Here is a 16,880-nt window from a genome sequence, read left to right as displayed (position 1 = left end):
AAACACTGAATACCAACTCAGATAAAACTTAAACTAGATTTGCACAAGGCCCAAGAGGACTCTGCATAAATATTACTCAATGAATGTGCTAACTTACATCGACATGAGGATAACTTATGAAGTCATATTTCAAAACAATGTTACTCTGTCTGGTCTGTACCTTTTTTATTGCCATATATGAGCCGTTCTTCAGATGGAGAGTCCAGAAAAAAGGAAGTGAATGATGGAGAAAAGGTGGTTGAGACAAATAAAAAGATAGAGATTTAACTTGGCAGTGGTACTGAAGAATGAATGTAGAAAGAAAGGGAGAAAAATGAAGGCCCTCATATTTGAAAATTTGAAAAATGTAGTACCGTAGAATCTGGTGAATAAAAGAGGGATGCCACTGGGTAGAGCTCTAAAGTAAAGATTTCTTAAAAGGTATATGTTCAGAAGAAATTATGGACAGAATGACTATAATATTTGATGAAAGTAGACATAATTGGGACAGGAAAAAAACACGTGAAAACACATAAGACTGATAAAAGACTGTGCTAACAACAATTGCACATTTTTATTCATACCCCTAAGGAAATGAAATGTGTCACCCGTGGAAGTATGTTAAGTGAAAGGTAATGACACAAATGAGGTACAAACTCATGTGGTTCTTCAAGGACACCAACATCTGCAAAATCTGTAGTATATAGAGAAATGTAGGTAACTTTATAAACTACCTCAGTGGAAAACTACCCACTCCCAACACAGGAAAAGCTAAGCCTCCCACATTCCATAACTAGAGCATGATTTTCTGAATCTGAATTGTAGTACTTTCACACATGCTCAGGAGCAACAGTATGTGCTTTCCATCCCCAATTCAATCTGGGAGTTCGGGGTACATCTTTTTGCAAAAAAATAGCAACAGATTATTTCAAAGTAAGTAATAGTTCTTAAAGTAGACAGCTGGAGTGGTTTCATTTCAGCTTTCCATATCTTCCCTTCTAATGCTGAGATACATGATTCCATTATAGGAAATGCAAGCTATTTTAGCAAAATTTTAACACATATAGATTACATATTTCCTTCACTAAACTGAAGACAAAAGATAAATATCAAAAAAACCCATGCATTCTAAATATCACACAAATCAGTGTTCAAAAATTCTCTTTTGTGATTAACTTACACTTCTGAAAGGGATACTATGTGCACTTATACATTTAGTGTTTATGCAACTTTTGTCCTAAAAAACAACCCCACACATACATTAAACAACAATACAGAATACCAAAGACTCATCACTTAACAACAGTCTTACTCCTTTATTTAATCTCAGCCTCGAATATACAAAAACTACTCTTTTCCTCCTGCCACTGGGAAATCTCCAATCCTGTTTTTTCCCTTTCCTCGCAGAAAAACTAAACATTTGTTCTGCCTCTAAAGTAACCCCCATTCCACCCAGTTTTCTTTCTAAAGTCAGATTTCTCCCAAGACCCAGTCCTTAGGATGGTTCCATTGCTGTGTAGGAAAAGTAGGAGAGAACAGAAAGCATGCCATCATGATGAAAGAAAAGGAGAAAAGATGGAGTTAGGGGGAAGAAATCACGGAATACAAATAAGGAAGGGAAATAAACCTAGTTCCAGTAGCCATCCTAAACCTTAGTATTTATCCTAATCTCCTTTTTTCTCCATTCCCTCAGTATTTTCTCTCTCCCAAACCATTCCCATTCCTCCATGCAAACTTCCAGACTCTTTCTTTCTTTTTTTTTTTTTTTTTTTAAGAGACAGAGTCTCACTGTTGCCCAGGCTAGAGTGAGTGCTGTGGCGTCAGCCTAGCTCACAGCAACCTCAAACTCCTGGGCTCAAGCGATCCTACTGCCTCAGCCTCCCAAGTAGCTGGGACTACAGGCATGTGCCACTATGCCTGGCTAATTTTTTGTATATATTTTTAGTTGTCCAGCTAATTTCTTTCTATTTTCAGTAGAGATGGGGTCTTGCTCTTGCACAGGCTAGTCTTGAACTCCTGAGCTCAAACAATCCACCCGCCTCAGCCTCCCAGAGTGCTAGGATTACAGGCGTGAGCCACCGTGCCTAGCCCAGACTCATATTCTTGAATCTTTCTCAGAGTCCTAATATTTGGTAGTGGAAGAATAAAAAATAGGGAGTAATTGCACCTGCCACGTTAACAGTGAAGGGAGACCTATTTCTAATATTCAAAGCTGGAACTCAATGTATTTTCCCATAGAAACATTGTCATAAATGGTGCTTAACACTTTAAAACTTACTTGAGTGGAAAAGAATTTTCATCCTCTCTATTACCTCAATTAACGGATAAGAAAATCCTGAGAAGTTAGATGACTTTTCCAAAATTACACAGCTAGTGTATGGTAGTGACAAGACACCTAAACCACTGATCCTTTTCATTACACTATACTGCCTCCTTAATGATCAAATTTGATTCATCCCTAGAATGTAAGAATAATATAACAAGTGGATAAATTATCATATTGACAGGAAAAATATTGATAAAATACATAAAATATCCTCATTAGAAGGAATGTAATAAAATTTTATATTGATTCCTGTTTGAATCCCAAAAAATGACTCTGTGTCTATCTTCGTACAAATGATAGGTATCTAAAACCAAGTGCTATAATTAGACTAACAAGAAAACCTTTTCCTTTTTATTACAGGAAGAGGACTAAAGCATTACCTACCACCACTCCTATTTAATACACTATTGGCAAAATTGATGATAATTTTTAAAGAATAAAAAGGTAAAAGTGTATAAAATAAATCTCAGTCATACATAAATGACATATTTTTAAAAGTTATGGAAAACAAATTAAAAATTACCACAGAAAATAATTCTGCTGATCCAAGTTATTAGACATAAGATAAACCCACAAATATATACTATATTCATTTACACAGATAGAAAATATGTTAAGGGAAAAACTAGTTGTAATAGTAATAAGAATTTAAAATGCGTAAGCATCAACTTGATAACAGATTTTTTTCAAAACAAAACTATACAACTGTAAGTAGAATAATTGGATATTAAATATATTAAATGGAGTAATGACAGATAGTAAACTAATTATATACAGCAAGAGATCTTGGTCTTAGTTTGGAAAACTAAATATTATTTTTTAAAATCTCCCTAGATTAAGATACAGAGTTAATATAATACCAATTAAAACTGTCACTAGATATGTTACAGAACTTAACAAATTAACAAAAAACTCTTCTGAAAAAAATCAGTAGGCTACATGTCAAGAATTATTTCAGTCATTATCTCAAATATTCATTATCTCAATATCTACAACATTATTAAGTATTATTCTCCTTCTGAAGACTAGGGAAACTGAGACTCAGACAGGTTAGGTAACCTGCCTAAAGCCACAAAGCCATTATAAGAAACTAGAATATGAGCCCAGGTCTACTTTTATAACAAACAGTAGCAGAACAAGGAACAAATTATCTAAACTACTTAAAATTTTTATGGAAAAGACATATATGATAAAATGTTAAAACTAAAAACATCAAAAGGTGAATTAAAATAAGGAAAAATATTACTCATTAAAGCTTATTATCTAAACCCAAATATAATTGATATAAATATACTTATTTCAGTCATTAACAAAAGCACAAGAGTTAAAGCACATCTCTGCTTACCACCAACAGATAGCAACAGCAGCACTTGTACACAGTTACTTTGTACTTTTAGCAAATGGGCTTACAAGTAGAGAAATTTCTATGGAGTCCTTACTCAGATTTTACTTGGTAAGTAATCAGATGAGATGGATAATTTACACAATTCGAAAAACAGTAATTTTCTTCTTAGCATCATTAGAAGGCAAAGAAATGTAAATTTAACCAGTTATAATTTACTATTATATAGCCACCAAGCAAAATAAGTAAAAATGACCCAAATCCAATGAGGTAGAAATTTCTCTGTGGAGAAATAGTTCTATGGATTCTTTGCTGGAGGCAATTCACATTGGTCCAATGCTCCTGCACAGCAACCTGGTAGTTCACAGCTAAAGCAGTGAACCTAAAATTTATTATATTCTGTACCTCTGTAATTCTCTTCAAGAAATTTATTCCAAGGAGGAAAATAAAAGCTATCATACAAATATGTTTATTGTACTGCTATTCACAATAAGGATAATTTAGAACTACCAAACAATATGAGATTAACTATGAAAATTATAGTACATTAATATACTTAGAAATATGTAGCTATTAAATCTTACCAGACCCATGTGTGATACATGGAAACACTTAAATACTAGTAACAATCATAAAAACTATACTGAAGCAAAGATGTTAAGGGAATATGGAAGAGAATAAAAAGTTTTCAGCTTATATAATAAGTTGTTTATCTTTTTATTTATTCAGTTAATAAAGTTTTAAATAAATATTTAAATAACAAAAATTTTAAACAAAAAATAAAAGGAATTTTGTTTCTATAGTATTAATTTATGCCATAAACATACATTAGGACATAGGCTTGTTGGCTTATATAAGAACAACCACATAGAACCTTGTTTCTATGGAAAAAATGCTTCAGAATCTCAAACTAAATTAGCAAGTGGTCCTTTACAACACAACCACACTACACTGGGAACAATCTACTTTAGTGTCTAGAAGAAAAAAATCAAAGCAACATGGTGAGTTTAGGTATGTTTCTGATGCACTAAGATTACTGTACTAATGAAACAAACAGTATTTTTATCCTCCCTTCTCTAAGCAGTGTCCATATTCATGACGAACCACATCCTCGTAATACCTTTCAATTTTCCTGTCTTTCTGTTCTTTCTTCCAAATTTTCCCTTTCCCCAAATCCATCTTTTTCCCCATACCACCATAAAAATATAAAATCACTAAAATTATGTTTAAATCTTAAAATAAATAATATCAGAAAAAGTGACTTGTCACTTATCAAATAGCATAGTCATCTGAAAGCAACGACTAAATTTTTGCAAACTCGTGTGTATTGAAGCTGGGCAGTTAAGAGATTACCACTTCACAATAAGAAATAGTAAGATGAATAGTCATACCATCAAACTGGTCTTCACCTTCGGTCATTAGCTCATCATCAGAGCAAATACTCAGAACATTTACCAACATTTCTGTCACTGTTCAATAAAGAAAAAGTCACATGTTAGCTGACCATATACAACTGTCTATATATATACATAGCAACTATTCCTACAAAAGGTCAAATAATTTTTAACCCAAGAAAACACACACATTCTGATAGTAGGAATAATGGAATTAAAAAAATGCAAAGGCTTTCAAAATGAAAGAAATTCAATGGATAACAAGTCTGAGAAAGAGACTCTTTTTTTCTTTTGTTTTCTTTCATTTTTTTAAATTATTTTTCATGGCCGGGCACACTGATTCACACCTGTAATCCTAGCACTCTGGGAGGCTGAGGCAGGAGGACTGCTTGAGCTCAGGAGTTCGAGACCAGCTTGAACAAGAGTGAGACCCTGTCTCTAGTAAAAATAGAAAAATTAGCCGGCCACAGTGGTGTGTGCCTATAGTCCCAGCTTCTCAGACGGCTGAGACAGGAGAATAGCTTAAGCCCAGGAGTTTGAGGTTGCTCAGCTAGGCTGAGGCCATGGCACACTAGTCCAGGTGACAAATCAAGACTATGTCTCAAAACAAAAAAAATGAATTTATGAATTCAAAAAATTTATTTTTCATTACTTTCTTTCAACCCCCAATCAGTGAAGTAAGAGATTTTTTATGGAACAAATTTTTATGCCTCTTGGGGAAAAAATGAAGCCCCAAAGAGATAAGAACAGAGATGAATAACACATCTCAATGTATACATTTTAAATCTTCATTCATGGATATAGCATTAAAGAGTAAGAAAAGAAATCTTGGCACAGTTCTACTGTTCCCCAAAGTCCCAGGATTCAATCTTTTAAACACTGGCTGCAGCAACTTCTTTGAAACTTATTTCTAAAGATTACTAATGACTACCTAACAATCTCAATCCATGGCTCTTTCACAGGCTTAATACTCTTTGACTATTCTATATATATTTTTCTTTCTTTCCCCCCCCCCCTTTTCTTGAAACAGTCTCACTCCGTTGCCTGGGCTACAGGGAAGTGGCATCAGCCTAGCTCACAATAGCCTCAAACTCCTGGACTCAAGCGATCCTCCTGCCTCACCCTCCCAAGTAGCTGGGTCCACAGGCCCACTAATGCCCGGCTAATTTTTTCTATATATATATTTTTTAGTTAGCCAGATAATTTCTATTTTTTTAGTAGAGATGGGGTCTCCCTCTTGCTCAGGCTGGTCTCGAATTCCTGAGCTCAAGTGATCCTCCCACCTCGGCCTCCCAGAGTACTAGGATTACAGGCATGAACCCCATGCCCAGCCCTTCTATATATATTTTTCCTTCTCTTTTCCCTTGCAAGATTTCCGGGATTCTACTCTCCTGGTTTCCCTATCTTTTGGACTATTTTTTCCCCCAAATTTGAATATCCTCAAGTTTCTTTCTGCAGTGTTAATCTTTTTATATGTCCAATTTCTTGACAATTCCATCCATTATCATAGTTATATAGTTTCAAGCATCACCTCTTTGGAGATGATTCCAAAGTCTGTATCTCTAGTCTTGACCTCTCCCTTCAGGCTCTGAATTTCCTTGCTGGTTTTATTGTCAATTTTCTTAAAATATATGCATACTGTCTATTTCCCTAACTAAAATGAAAGCTGCATGAGTGCAGGATATTGTTTTATTCATTACTACCTAGAGCCCAGCACAGTGCCTAGCACATGACAGGCACCCAATGAATATATAATAAATGAATAGGAAAGATAAAAGAAAATTTCAATTAATGAATAAAAATGTCTACTGAATATTAGCCCACAGTTGTTCCAATGGCACCTAGAAATGAACACATCTAAAACAAAATTCAGTACTACCCCTATAAAACTATTTTTCCTCCTACAAATATATTAAAAGCACACCACATGTTAAGAGACTGTGCTAAAGCTCTGGGATTCAGATATGAAAGGAATAGCCTTTACCTTCAAAAAGCTTACTAACTACTAAATGAAATTTTATGTGTGCATGTGTATATATACATATATACATATACATACATATATATATATAAACATACACACACACATATCTCAATCATAAGGGTGATGAAAACTATGCTTTAAGTATTCAAAGGTATGTAAAATGCAAAAGACTGACTGGGGAGGGCAAAGCTTCCGGTGATGACATATGAGAGGATTCATGAACTAGGGGTTTACCAGGTGGAGAGTATGGACAAGGCATTCTAAACACAAGTTAGAAAAATTATAAAGTAGTCCTAGAGCTCAATGAAATGGAATTGAGAGTCTGGAAAGAAAAACCTCACATTTAAGGAGAACTGATTTTTGACAAGGGTGCCAAAACAATTCTATGGAAAAAGGAATAAATAGTCTTTTCAACAAATGGTGCTATGACAAATGGATATTCACACACAAAAATGTAAAGCTAGACTCCCCATTGCATACCATATACAAAAATTAACTCAAAACGCATCAAAAACCTTTATGTAAGAGATAAAACTATAAAACTCTGAGAAGAAAAAAAGGGGTAAATGTTCACGAGCTTAAGTCAGGCAACGATTTCTTAAATATGACACCAAAAGCACAAGCAACAAAAGATAAAATAAACAGGACTTCATCAAAATTAACATATTTTGTGCTTAAAAGGACACTATGAAGAAAGTGAAAGATAGCCCACACATTGGGAGAAAACATTTTTAAATCATCTATTAGATAAGAGACTTGCATCTGAAATATATAAAAAATACAACTCAACAATAAAAAGACAAATAACCCAATTACAACATGTACAAAGAAAGGATCTGAAAATACATTTAAACCAAAGAAGATATATAAATGGCCAATAGGACATGAAAAGATGCTAAACACCAATATTAACTACGGAAATGCAAATTAAAACCATTTCAGGGCCAGGCAAGGTGGCTCACACCTGTAATCCTAGCACTCTGGGAGGCCGAGGCGGGTGGATTGTTTGAGCTCAGGAGTTCCAGACCCGCCTGTGCAAAAGCAAGACCCTGTCTCTACTGAAAATAGAAAGAAATTAGCTGGACAACTAAAAATATATACAAAAAATTAGCCGGGCATGGTGGCACATGCCTGTAGTCCCAGCTATTCAGGAGGCTGAGGCAGAAGGAATGCTTGAGCCTAGGAGTTTGAGGTTGCCTTGAGCCAGGCTGATGCCATGGCACTCTAGCCCGGAGAGTGAGTCTCACAGAGTGAGACTCTCTCAAAAAACAAACAAACAAACAAAAAAAACATTTCAGGAGCTGGGTGTGGTGGCTCATGCCTGTAATCCCAGCAACTAGGGAAGCTGAGGAAGGAGGATCACCTGAGGTCAGGAGGTTGAGATCAGCCTGAGCATTACAGTGAGACACTGTCTCCACAAAAATAAGAAAAATTAGCCCAATATGATGACATGCTCCTGTTTCCTCAGCTACTTGGAAGACTGAGGTGGGAGGATCGCTTGAGCCCAGGAGTTCAAGGCTCCTGTGAGCTCTGAATGCACCACTGCACCCCGTCCTGGTGACAGAGCAAGATCCTGTTTCTTTAAAAAAAAAAGAAAAAAAAAAACAACATAACAACAACTGTTGACAAAGATATGGAGAAATTAGAACCATATGCTGCTGGTGGGATTAAAAAATGGTACAGCTGCTTTTGGAAAACAGTTTGGCAGATCCTCAAAAGGTTAATCATATGAGTTACCATATGATCTAGCAATTTCACTCCCAGGTCTATATCTAAGGAAAATGAAAATATGTATCCACACAAAAACTTGTACATGAATGTTCTTTGTAGCATTATTCATAAAAGTCAAAAAGCAAAAATAATCAAATATCAGGTGGGCGAGGTGGCTCACACCTGTAATCCTAGCACTCTGGGAGGCCGAGCAGGTGGATTGCTCAAGGTCAGGAGTTCGAAACCAGCCTGAGCAAGAGCGAGACGCCGTCTCTACTATAAATAGAAAGAAATTAATTGGCCAACTAATATATATAGAAAAAATAAGCCGGGCATGGTAGTGCATGCCTGTAGTCCAAGCTACTCGGAAGGCTGAGGCAGAAGAATTGTTTGAGCCCAGGAGTTTGAGGTTGCTGTAAACTAGGCTGATACCATGGCACTCACTCTAGCCTGGGCAACAAAGCGAGACTCTGTAAAAAAAAAAATATCAAATATCTATCAGCCAATGAATAGATTAACAAAATATGGTATATCCATATGATAGAATACTATCCCACCATAAAAATGAATGAAGTACTGACTCATGCTACAACATGGATGAACCTTGACAAAATTATGGAAAGAAGCCAGTCACACAAGACCTCATATTATATGATTCCATTTTCACACAATGTCCAGAATATACAAACCTATGAAAACTGTAGATTGGCAGTTGCCTAGGGCTGGCGAGGAAGGATTGGGGGAAACTGGAGAGTGACTGCTAATGGGCACAGGGTTTCTTTGGTGAAGATGATGAAAATGTTCCAAAATTGACTGTGATAATGGCTACACAACTCTGCAGAATATGCTAAAAACCAATGGGATTGTACGATTTAAATAGATCACCTGTATGGTATGTGAATTGTATTTCAATAAAGCTGTTATGAAAAAATAAAAGTATGAAAGCACAAAACTTAAAGAGGAAACTGGCTGTGCTGGGTTACAACTGGAACGTAGAGAATGTGAAAAAGAACTGCAGGAAATGAGGCTGAAGAGAAAGTAGGGAAGGTCCAAGGACCTTGTATGACAGCTTAAGGTTTATCTTGAAAGCTAGATGGAAATATTTAATGGATACTAAATAGTAGCTTTAAAGTATATATTGCTTTTCACCCAGAAGCTTGGCTTCTGAAAGAAAGGCAAGAAAGTCATAGCAAAGGAAAGAAAATCAACACCAAATGTACTCTCTAATAAACTGGAACTGTGGGCACACAGGTGCACAGAGGGAAGTAAAAGTCACTGGAAATCAACTGGGGCAGGGAGGAAGGGTGGGGCAAAAGCCCACCTAACAGATACAATGAACATTATTTGGATGATGGGCACATTTATAGCCCTGACTCAAGCCATGTATCAAAAACATTTGTACTCCCTTAATATTTTGAAATTAAGAAAATAAGAATAAAAGAGAAATTTAATGTCTAAAAAAAATAAGAAAGAAAATCATAGCATAGTATTAGTTAAAGATATCATATGGGAGAAATGTTACTTTTTATTTAAAGACCAGATCTGAATAATTTATAAAAGAATTAGTAGAGAGAGTACAATGATACAGAGGACATGAATGATGAAGAAAGTTTCCTGAAAAAGTAGATGGGTAATAGAATCTATGGACAAATTAGAAGGGCTAGCCCTGGATGGAAGAGTCACCTCTTCAACAAGGGAAGAATTCAAGAAGAGTATACTTTATAAAGCAGGCAACAATAAGTAAAGAAAGCTCCCATTAGTATCATGTATTTTCATTGAGTAAGGGAAATGGTTGAAAGAAGAAAGTATTTAAGGAAAAAAAGAAGAAAATTTAGACCTTATGCTAAGGAAAATGGGAGAAAAAACAGACTAGGGACATAAAGGGTGTTTGGGTACTACTGACAACCCAGCTAATGCTAGACATCAAGGGGTGGCACCAACTCATGAGGCTGTATAAATATTTCCAGCAGTACTCTATATCCAGGCTGTATGAATGGAGAAAATGGATGGTTGGATTTGACTACAGCTAAGATTTATAGGGCAAATGAAGTAAAAAAACATGAGAAAAAGGAGTTTGAGGGTATGTTAAGAAGGAAAAGATAGTCAAGTGTGGTGATGCACACCCGCAGTCCCAGCTACTCAGAAGGCTGAAGTGGGGAGGATCACATAAGCCCAGGAGTTCAAGCCTGCAGTGAGCTACAATTGCACCTATCCTGGGTAGCAGAATGAGATCCCATCTCCTAAAACAATAAAAAAGGGGGGGGGGAGAGAAGGGGGACCTGACATGTAAGAAATCGACACAGACGGCTGGGCATGGTGGTTCATACCTGTAATCCTAGCACTCTGGGAGGCCAAGGCAGGAGGATTGCTTGAGCTCAGGAGTCCAAGACCAGCTTGAACAAGAGTAAGACCCTGTCTCTACTAAAAAGAGAAAAATCAGCTTGGCATCGTGGCATTTGCCTATAGTCCCAGCTACTTGGGAGGCTGAGGCAGAAGGATCACTTGAGCCCAGGAGTTTGAGGTTGCTGTGAGCTAGGCTGATGCCATGGCACTCTACTCAGGGCAAAAGAGTGATATTCTGTCTCAAGAAAAAAAAAGAAAAAAAGAAATTGACATGGTCAAAGACTTAGAGATTTCAATGAAGATGAAGAGCAACTATGACCAAAGTAAAGGTTGCTGTAATAATGAGAGTTTTCTCATCAGAGTGTGTTAATGGTACCATGTTTACCAGACTCAAAATATCCAAGTCATCTTCAACCATTCCCAGCCCTTAAACATGCAATCTCATTAAGTCTCACTGATTCTACTACTAGTTCTTCTGTTTTCCCTACTCTTATTCCTAATGCTACCAGGGCTTCATTATGTCTCTACTTGACTTCTTCTTTTTTTTTTTTTCGGGCATATTATGGGGGTACAGATTTTAAGGTTTCAATAAATGCCCTTTCCCCCTCCCATAAGTCTGAGTTTCCAGCATGACCATCCCTCAGATGGTGCACATCTCACTCATTATGTATGTATATACCCGCCCCCCTCCCCCATGCCCAATACCCTATTACTGTAGTACCTATTTGTCCACTTAGGTGCTGCTCAGTTAATACCAGTTTGCTGGTGAGTATATGTAGTGCTTGTTTTTCCATTCTTGGGATACTTCACTTAGTAGTATGGGTTCCAGCTCTAACCAGGAAAATATAAGATGTGCTATATCACCGTTGTTTCTTAGAGCTGAATAGTACTCCATGGTATACATATACTACATTTTATTAATCCATTCTGGATTGATGGGCACTTGGGCTGTTTCCACAGCCTTGCAATTATGAATTGTGCTGCTATAAACATTCGAGTGCAGGTGTCTTTTTTGTAGAGTGTCATTGGATCATTTGGGTAGATGCCCAGTAATGGGATTGCTGGATCAAATGGTAGATTCACTTGTATCGCTTTAAGGTATCTCCATATTGCTTTCCACAGAGGTTGAACTAGTTTGCAGTCCCACCAGCAGTGTAGGAGTGTTCCTCTCTCTCCGCATCCACGCCAGCATTTGTTATTTGGAGACTTTTTGATAAAGGCCATTCTCACTGGAGTTAAGTGATATCTCATTGCATTTCCCTGATGATTAGAGATGTTAAGCATTTTTTCATATGTTTGTTGGCCATTCTTCTGTCTTCTTTAGAAAAGTTTCTGTTCAAGTCCTTTGCCCACTTTTTAATAGGGTTATTTGATTTTTTTCTTGCTGATTTTCGTGAGTTCTAAGTATACTCTAGTTATCAGCCCCTTATCAGATGCGTAGGATGCAAAAATTTTCTCCCATTCTGTAGGTTGTCTGTTTATACTTGAATTCTGGTTGTAGCTTCATAACAGGTCTCCCAACCTCTAGTCTTCCTTCCACTCCATTTCACCACGGTAATTTTGCTAAATGACTATCATGGTCATATTCTGTGTTTCAGTGGCTGCCACCATTTATAAAAGTTCCAACTTCTCTGGGTGGTGATCAAGATCCTAATGATCTAGCCCTGACCTAACTTTTTTTTTTTGAGACAGAGTCTCGCTCTGTTGCCTGGGCTAGAGTGCCATGGCATAAGCCTAGCTCATAGCAGCCTCAAACTCCTGGGCTCAAGCGATCCTTCTGCCTCAGCCTCCCAAGTAGCTGGGACCACAGGCATGTTCCACCATGCCCAGCTAATTTTTTCTATATATTTTTAGCTGGCCAATCAATTTCTTTCTATTTTTAGTAGAGACGGGGTTTCATTCTTGCTCAGGCTGGTTTCAAACTCCTGACCTTGAGTGATCCTCCCGCCTCGGCCTCCCAGAGTGCTAGGATTACAGGCATAAGTAGCCCTGACCTAACTTTTCATTTTTTTCTACTACTGTCCTTCATACATTCTACTCGCTAATCAAATTGAATTCCTCAACATCTGTTAGAGACCTATGCTTTCTTGCTTTCAGACTCAGACTTGGGAAGCTCTCTTATCTAGAATTCTCTTGCTTATCATATCCACCAGCACGATTCTACCATTCTTCAAGCCACCATTCAAAAGCTACTTCAATGCCTCTGACAGAAATAACCTCCTCTCTCCTCTCCTATAAAACTATGCTTATCTAGGACCACGCACCATATTACATCTTTTTTAAAATATTATTTTATAAAATTAAACTTATTTTAATTTTTTTCTTTAACATGAAAATGCTAATTTGCAAGATTTACATATTACATTTTATTATCATTACTTATATATCTCAAGTCCCCTATTAATCTGCAAAGACCCACGTCTTATTGAATCTCTGTTTCTTTAATACCTTGAATAAAACAGACTTTAAAAAAAATCTAGTAAATGAATATATCTTATATGTATGACCTTCTATAGAAGATCACACTATATTTGATCCTTTATAACAGAGGTTCTTGAATTAGGGTCAATAAACCTGAGGGAGTTTACCAATTCACTTTAGATCTATGAGTGTCCTGAAAATGCTCCATGTATGTACAGATATTTGTACATGAACTTTTCTGGTGCAAAACGCCATATTTTTCATCAGATTCTCAAAACGGTTCTATATTAAGAAATTAATAAATGTTTTTATGTTTATGTGTAGTTACTTTTAAAAAATTTTCCTATAAGAAATATTTTCTAGGCCAGGCACAGTGGCTCACACCTGTAATCCTACCACTCTGGGAGGCTAAGGCGGGAGGATTGTTTGAGCTCAGGAGTTCGAGACCAGCCTGAGCAAGAGCAAGACCCCATCTCTACTAAAAAAAATAGAAAGAAATTAGCAGGAAAACTAAATATATATATTATATATATAAAATATATATATAATATATATAATAATATATAATAATAATATATATAATATATAATATAATATATGTATATATAAAAAATTAGCCAGGCATGGTGATGCATGTCTGTAGTCCCAGCAACTAGGAAGGCTGAAGCAGTAGGATCGCTTGAGCCCAGGAGTTTGAGGTTGCTGTGAGCTAGGCTGATGCCACAGCACTCTAGCCAGGGCAACAGAGTGAGACTCTGTCTCAAAAGAAAAGAAAACAAAATATATTTTCTAAAATATTTGTAGACACGCAAAAAAATAAAGCTGAGATTTCCTTCAAAATAATTAAGTGTGGGGTGGGAAGTAGTGGATAAGTATATAAATGACACAAGATTGGCCATGATTTGATAATTGTTAGTAATTAGTACATATGAAATTCGTATTATTCACTCTACCTTTGTACATGCTGTAAATTGTCTAATGTAATTTTTTTTTTCAGGCAGAGTCCCACTATGCTTGCAGTGGCTATTCATATGCATGATCAAGGTATTCTATAGCCTCAAATTCCTGAGATCAAGCAAACTTTCTGCCTCAGCCTCTCAAGTAGCTGGGACTATAGGCCAATGTAAGATTTCTTTAGATGAAACAAAAAAGGGGTCCTTAGCCCCAAAAAGCTTACAAAAATACTGTTTTCATCTAACTTTGGGATTAAACCAGCCTTTCAGGAAGCCTTTGGCTTAGGTTAGCTGCCTCCCAGGGACAAGACCAGAGTCAAACTGGCTTTTTTAGAAATAGAACAAATAAAATGTCACTTGCTGCTTTTCACATTAAAAGAAAATTTTCATTACAATCAAGAAGTAGTTATGCTACCTAAACAGCTACCATATATTAAAATAGTAAGATATGTAAAGAATTTGTGAAAATTTTCTTACTGTGTTCAACACTGGTTAGGATTCTATTCACATGCAATGTTAAAATCTGAGCTTACATTTTTAGAAAGATGTGAATAATTCAGAGAAGATCCACAGAAAAACAACAAAAATAATTAAAAGGTTTGCATACTTATAAGAGATAAGGTGAGTTAGAGTGGCAAAGAAGAATCAAAGATCACTTAGTAGCAGTCTTCAAATATAGAACACTGAGAAAAGCCTACTGTTCTCCATCTTCACTTATAAGAGAGCCACAGAAATCATATTAAATTTTCTCATCTCTCACAAGGAGTTGGACTAAATGATTAAGTTCACTTATGAGCTCTAAAACTCTATGATGCCCTGGGTTTTTCATAGGTGCACTAGTTGAGAAAAACCTATTATCTATTTCTTTCCTTGTTTAAATACTCGCAGTATTGCACTGAAATTGGTTTACGTAGAAAAAAAAAAATAAAGAAAAAAAAATAAAAAAAATAAATACTCGCAGTATAAACATTTAGATTAGATATAATGAAATATTTCCTAACATGGGAACTTTAGAGAACCAAATTAGAGAGATCTATGAAATGTCCATTTTCTCCTACCTTATCTTCCTGACTCCTTTACCCTCCCCATATTATATTAAAATAGTTGAGTTGCGATCTAGCCTGGAGGCAGGAGAGTGAGCAAGATGAATTTTTAAATTGGCTTTAGCCTGATGATGCTATGACTGAACTATTTCTCATATACCAAAGATAGAAGGTTGTAAGTGTAATGCATCCCTTGCACCTAAGCCCTTAACTGGCCCCCTTCTCAAATGCTAAAGGGTAATTCTAGCTTCATATTAACTTAATGTTGAACCTACTGAGTAAAAGAAGACAACCAAAGGCAAACTGCAGAAAACCTATTTAACCCACAAAGTTTAAGTATTAATTCTGAATCTTAGAACCACAAATTGCCTTGGCAGAAGGTACAGATTTCATACAGAAAGGAACATTTTGTAACACGGAAGAGGTGAGAAAAAATTAGAGATGGATATAGAACAAAATGTTTTACAATCATGTCTATACTCTCATACTATCATTTTCCACATATGAAAACCGAGGCATTGCCTTGTGAAAACATTAACACTAAAAAGAAAAGAAGAATGTCATAAGTAATGAAATCCTAAGAATGTTATATAACTAGAAACAAAAGTTAGAAACAAAATTTCTTAAGTTACATTTATTTTCTCTTAAAAAGCCTTTTAAGTATGTACTAATAGGTGTTCCTCTAAATTATCAGAAAAGCATCACTACTAAAATTTTATACATTTTTTATATAGAAGAAGAAATATTAGGTTAGAATCTAAATTTCTCTTTATCATTTCTCTCAGAGTACAGAACTGCTATAAAGTTACTAATATTACCAAAATGAAGGCTTTTAAGTTCCTTCATGAATTTCTGTGGCATGCCCAAAAATGGTGTTAAAATATGCAGAAGGGACCATTCCAAAAAAAAGGTATCCCTCCATTCCTTCATAAAAGATTTAAGCTAAAGAAAAAAAGAAAGAAAATCCAACAGCTGAAGACAACATTAGGCTATTTATAAGTCTTCTCCCAGTGCCCCAGACACCCTCACATGGGGGCTGTAAACAGCTAACTAAAATATCTTTGAGGCTCTCCTACCCACACCCACTGACACAAGTAGAGCCGTAACCATAGTGAAACCAGACTTTAGTTTCCTTTAGCAAGATGTGCCTATGATAGTAAACTGGAGTAAATGTAACAGTAATAAAACAATTCTTTATTTTTTTAAAATAACAATCATACCTTTTTCTCCAACAAATGGTAAAGACCATGTGAAGACATCCATAAAATTGGGCAACCAGTACGGATGTGGAGAACAGTTAAACTGTCGAATATTCATCACATTATTTTCATATTTTAATACAGCAGCTGCAAGATAATTTGAATGTCAATGTAACAATTTGTCTT

At 36.0% G+C, this 16,880-nt stretch overlaps 1 protein-coding gene across 7 annotated transcripts in view; it reads right to left on the bottom strand.

Annotated features, from left to right (window-relative positions):
• The window catches only part of PPP3CB (protein phosphatase 3 catalytic subunit beta), a 53,884-nt gene that overhangs the window by 12,148 nt on the left and 24,856 nt on the right, over positions 1-16,880 (bottom strand). For 4 of the 7 annotated variants that reach the window (XM_012759916.2, XM_012759919.2, XM_012759917.2 and 1 more), the window contains exons 9-10: positions 16,716-16,841; positions 5,039-5,116 (exon numbers count right to left, since the gene is read on the bottom strand). In XM_012759916.2, coding sequence (XP_012615370.1) covers positions 5,039-5,116; positions 16,716-16,841 — 204 coding nt within the window. Of the gene's footprint in view, positions 1-160; positions 188-5,038; positions 5,117-16,715; positions 16,842-16,880 lie in introns of all 7 variants that reach the window. The other 3 variants (XM_012759918.2, XM_012759914.2, XM_012759921.3) reach the window with 1 other exon arrangement.

The sequence above is a fragment of the Microcebus murinus genome, chromosome 14 (assembly GCF_040939455.1).
Source record: "Microcebus murinus isolate Inina chromosome 14, M.murinus_Inina_mat1.0, whole genome shotgun sequence".
Lineage (NCBI taxonomy): Eukaryota > Metazoa > Chordata > Mammalia > Primates > Cheirogaleidae > Microcebus > Microcebus murinus.
The sequence above is the reverse complement of the archived record's forward strand: the minus strand, read 5'-3'. Positions and strand labels throughout refer to the sequence as shown.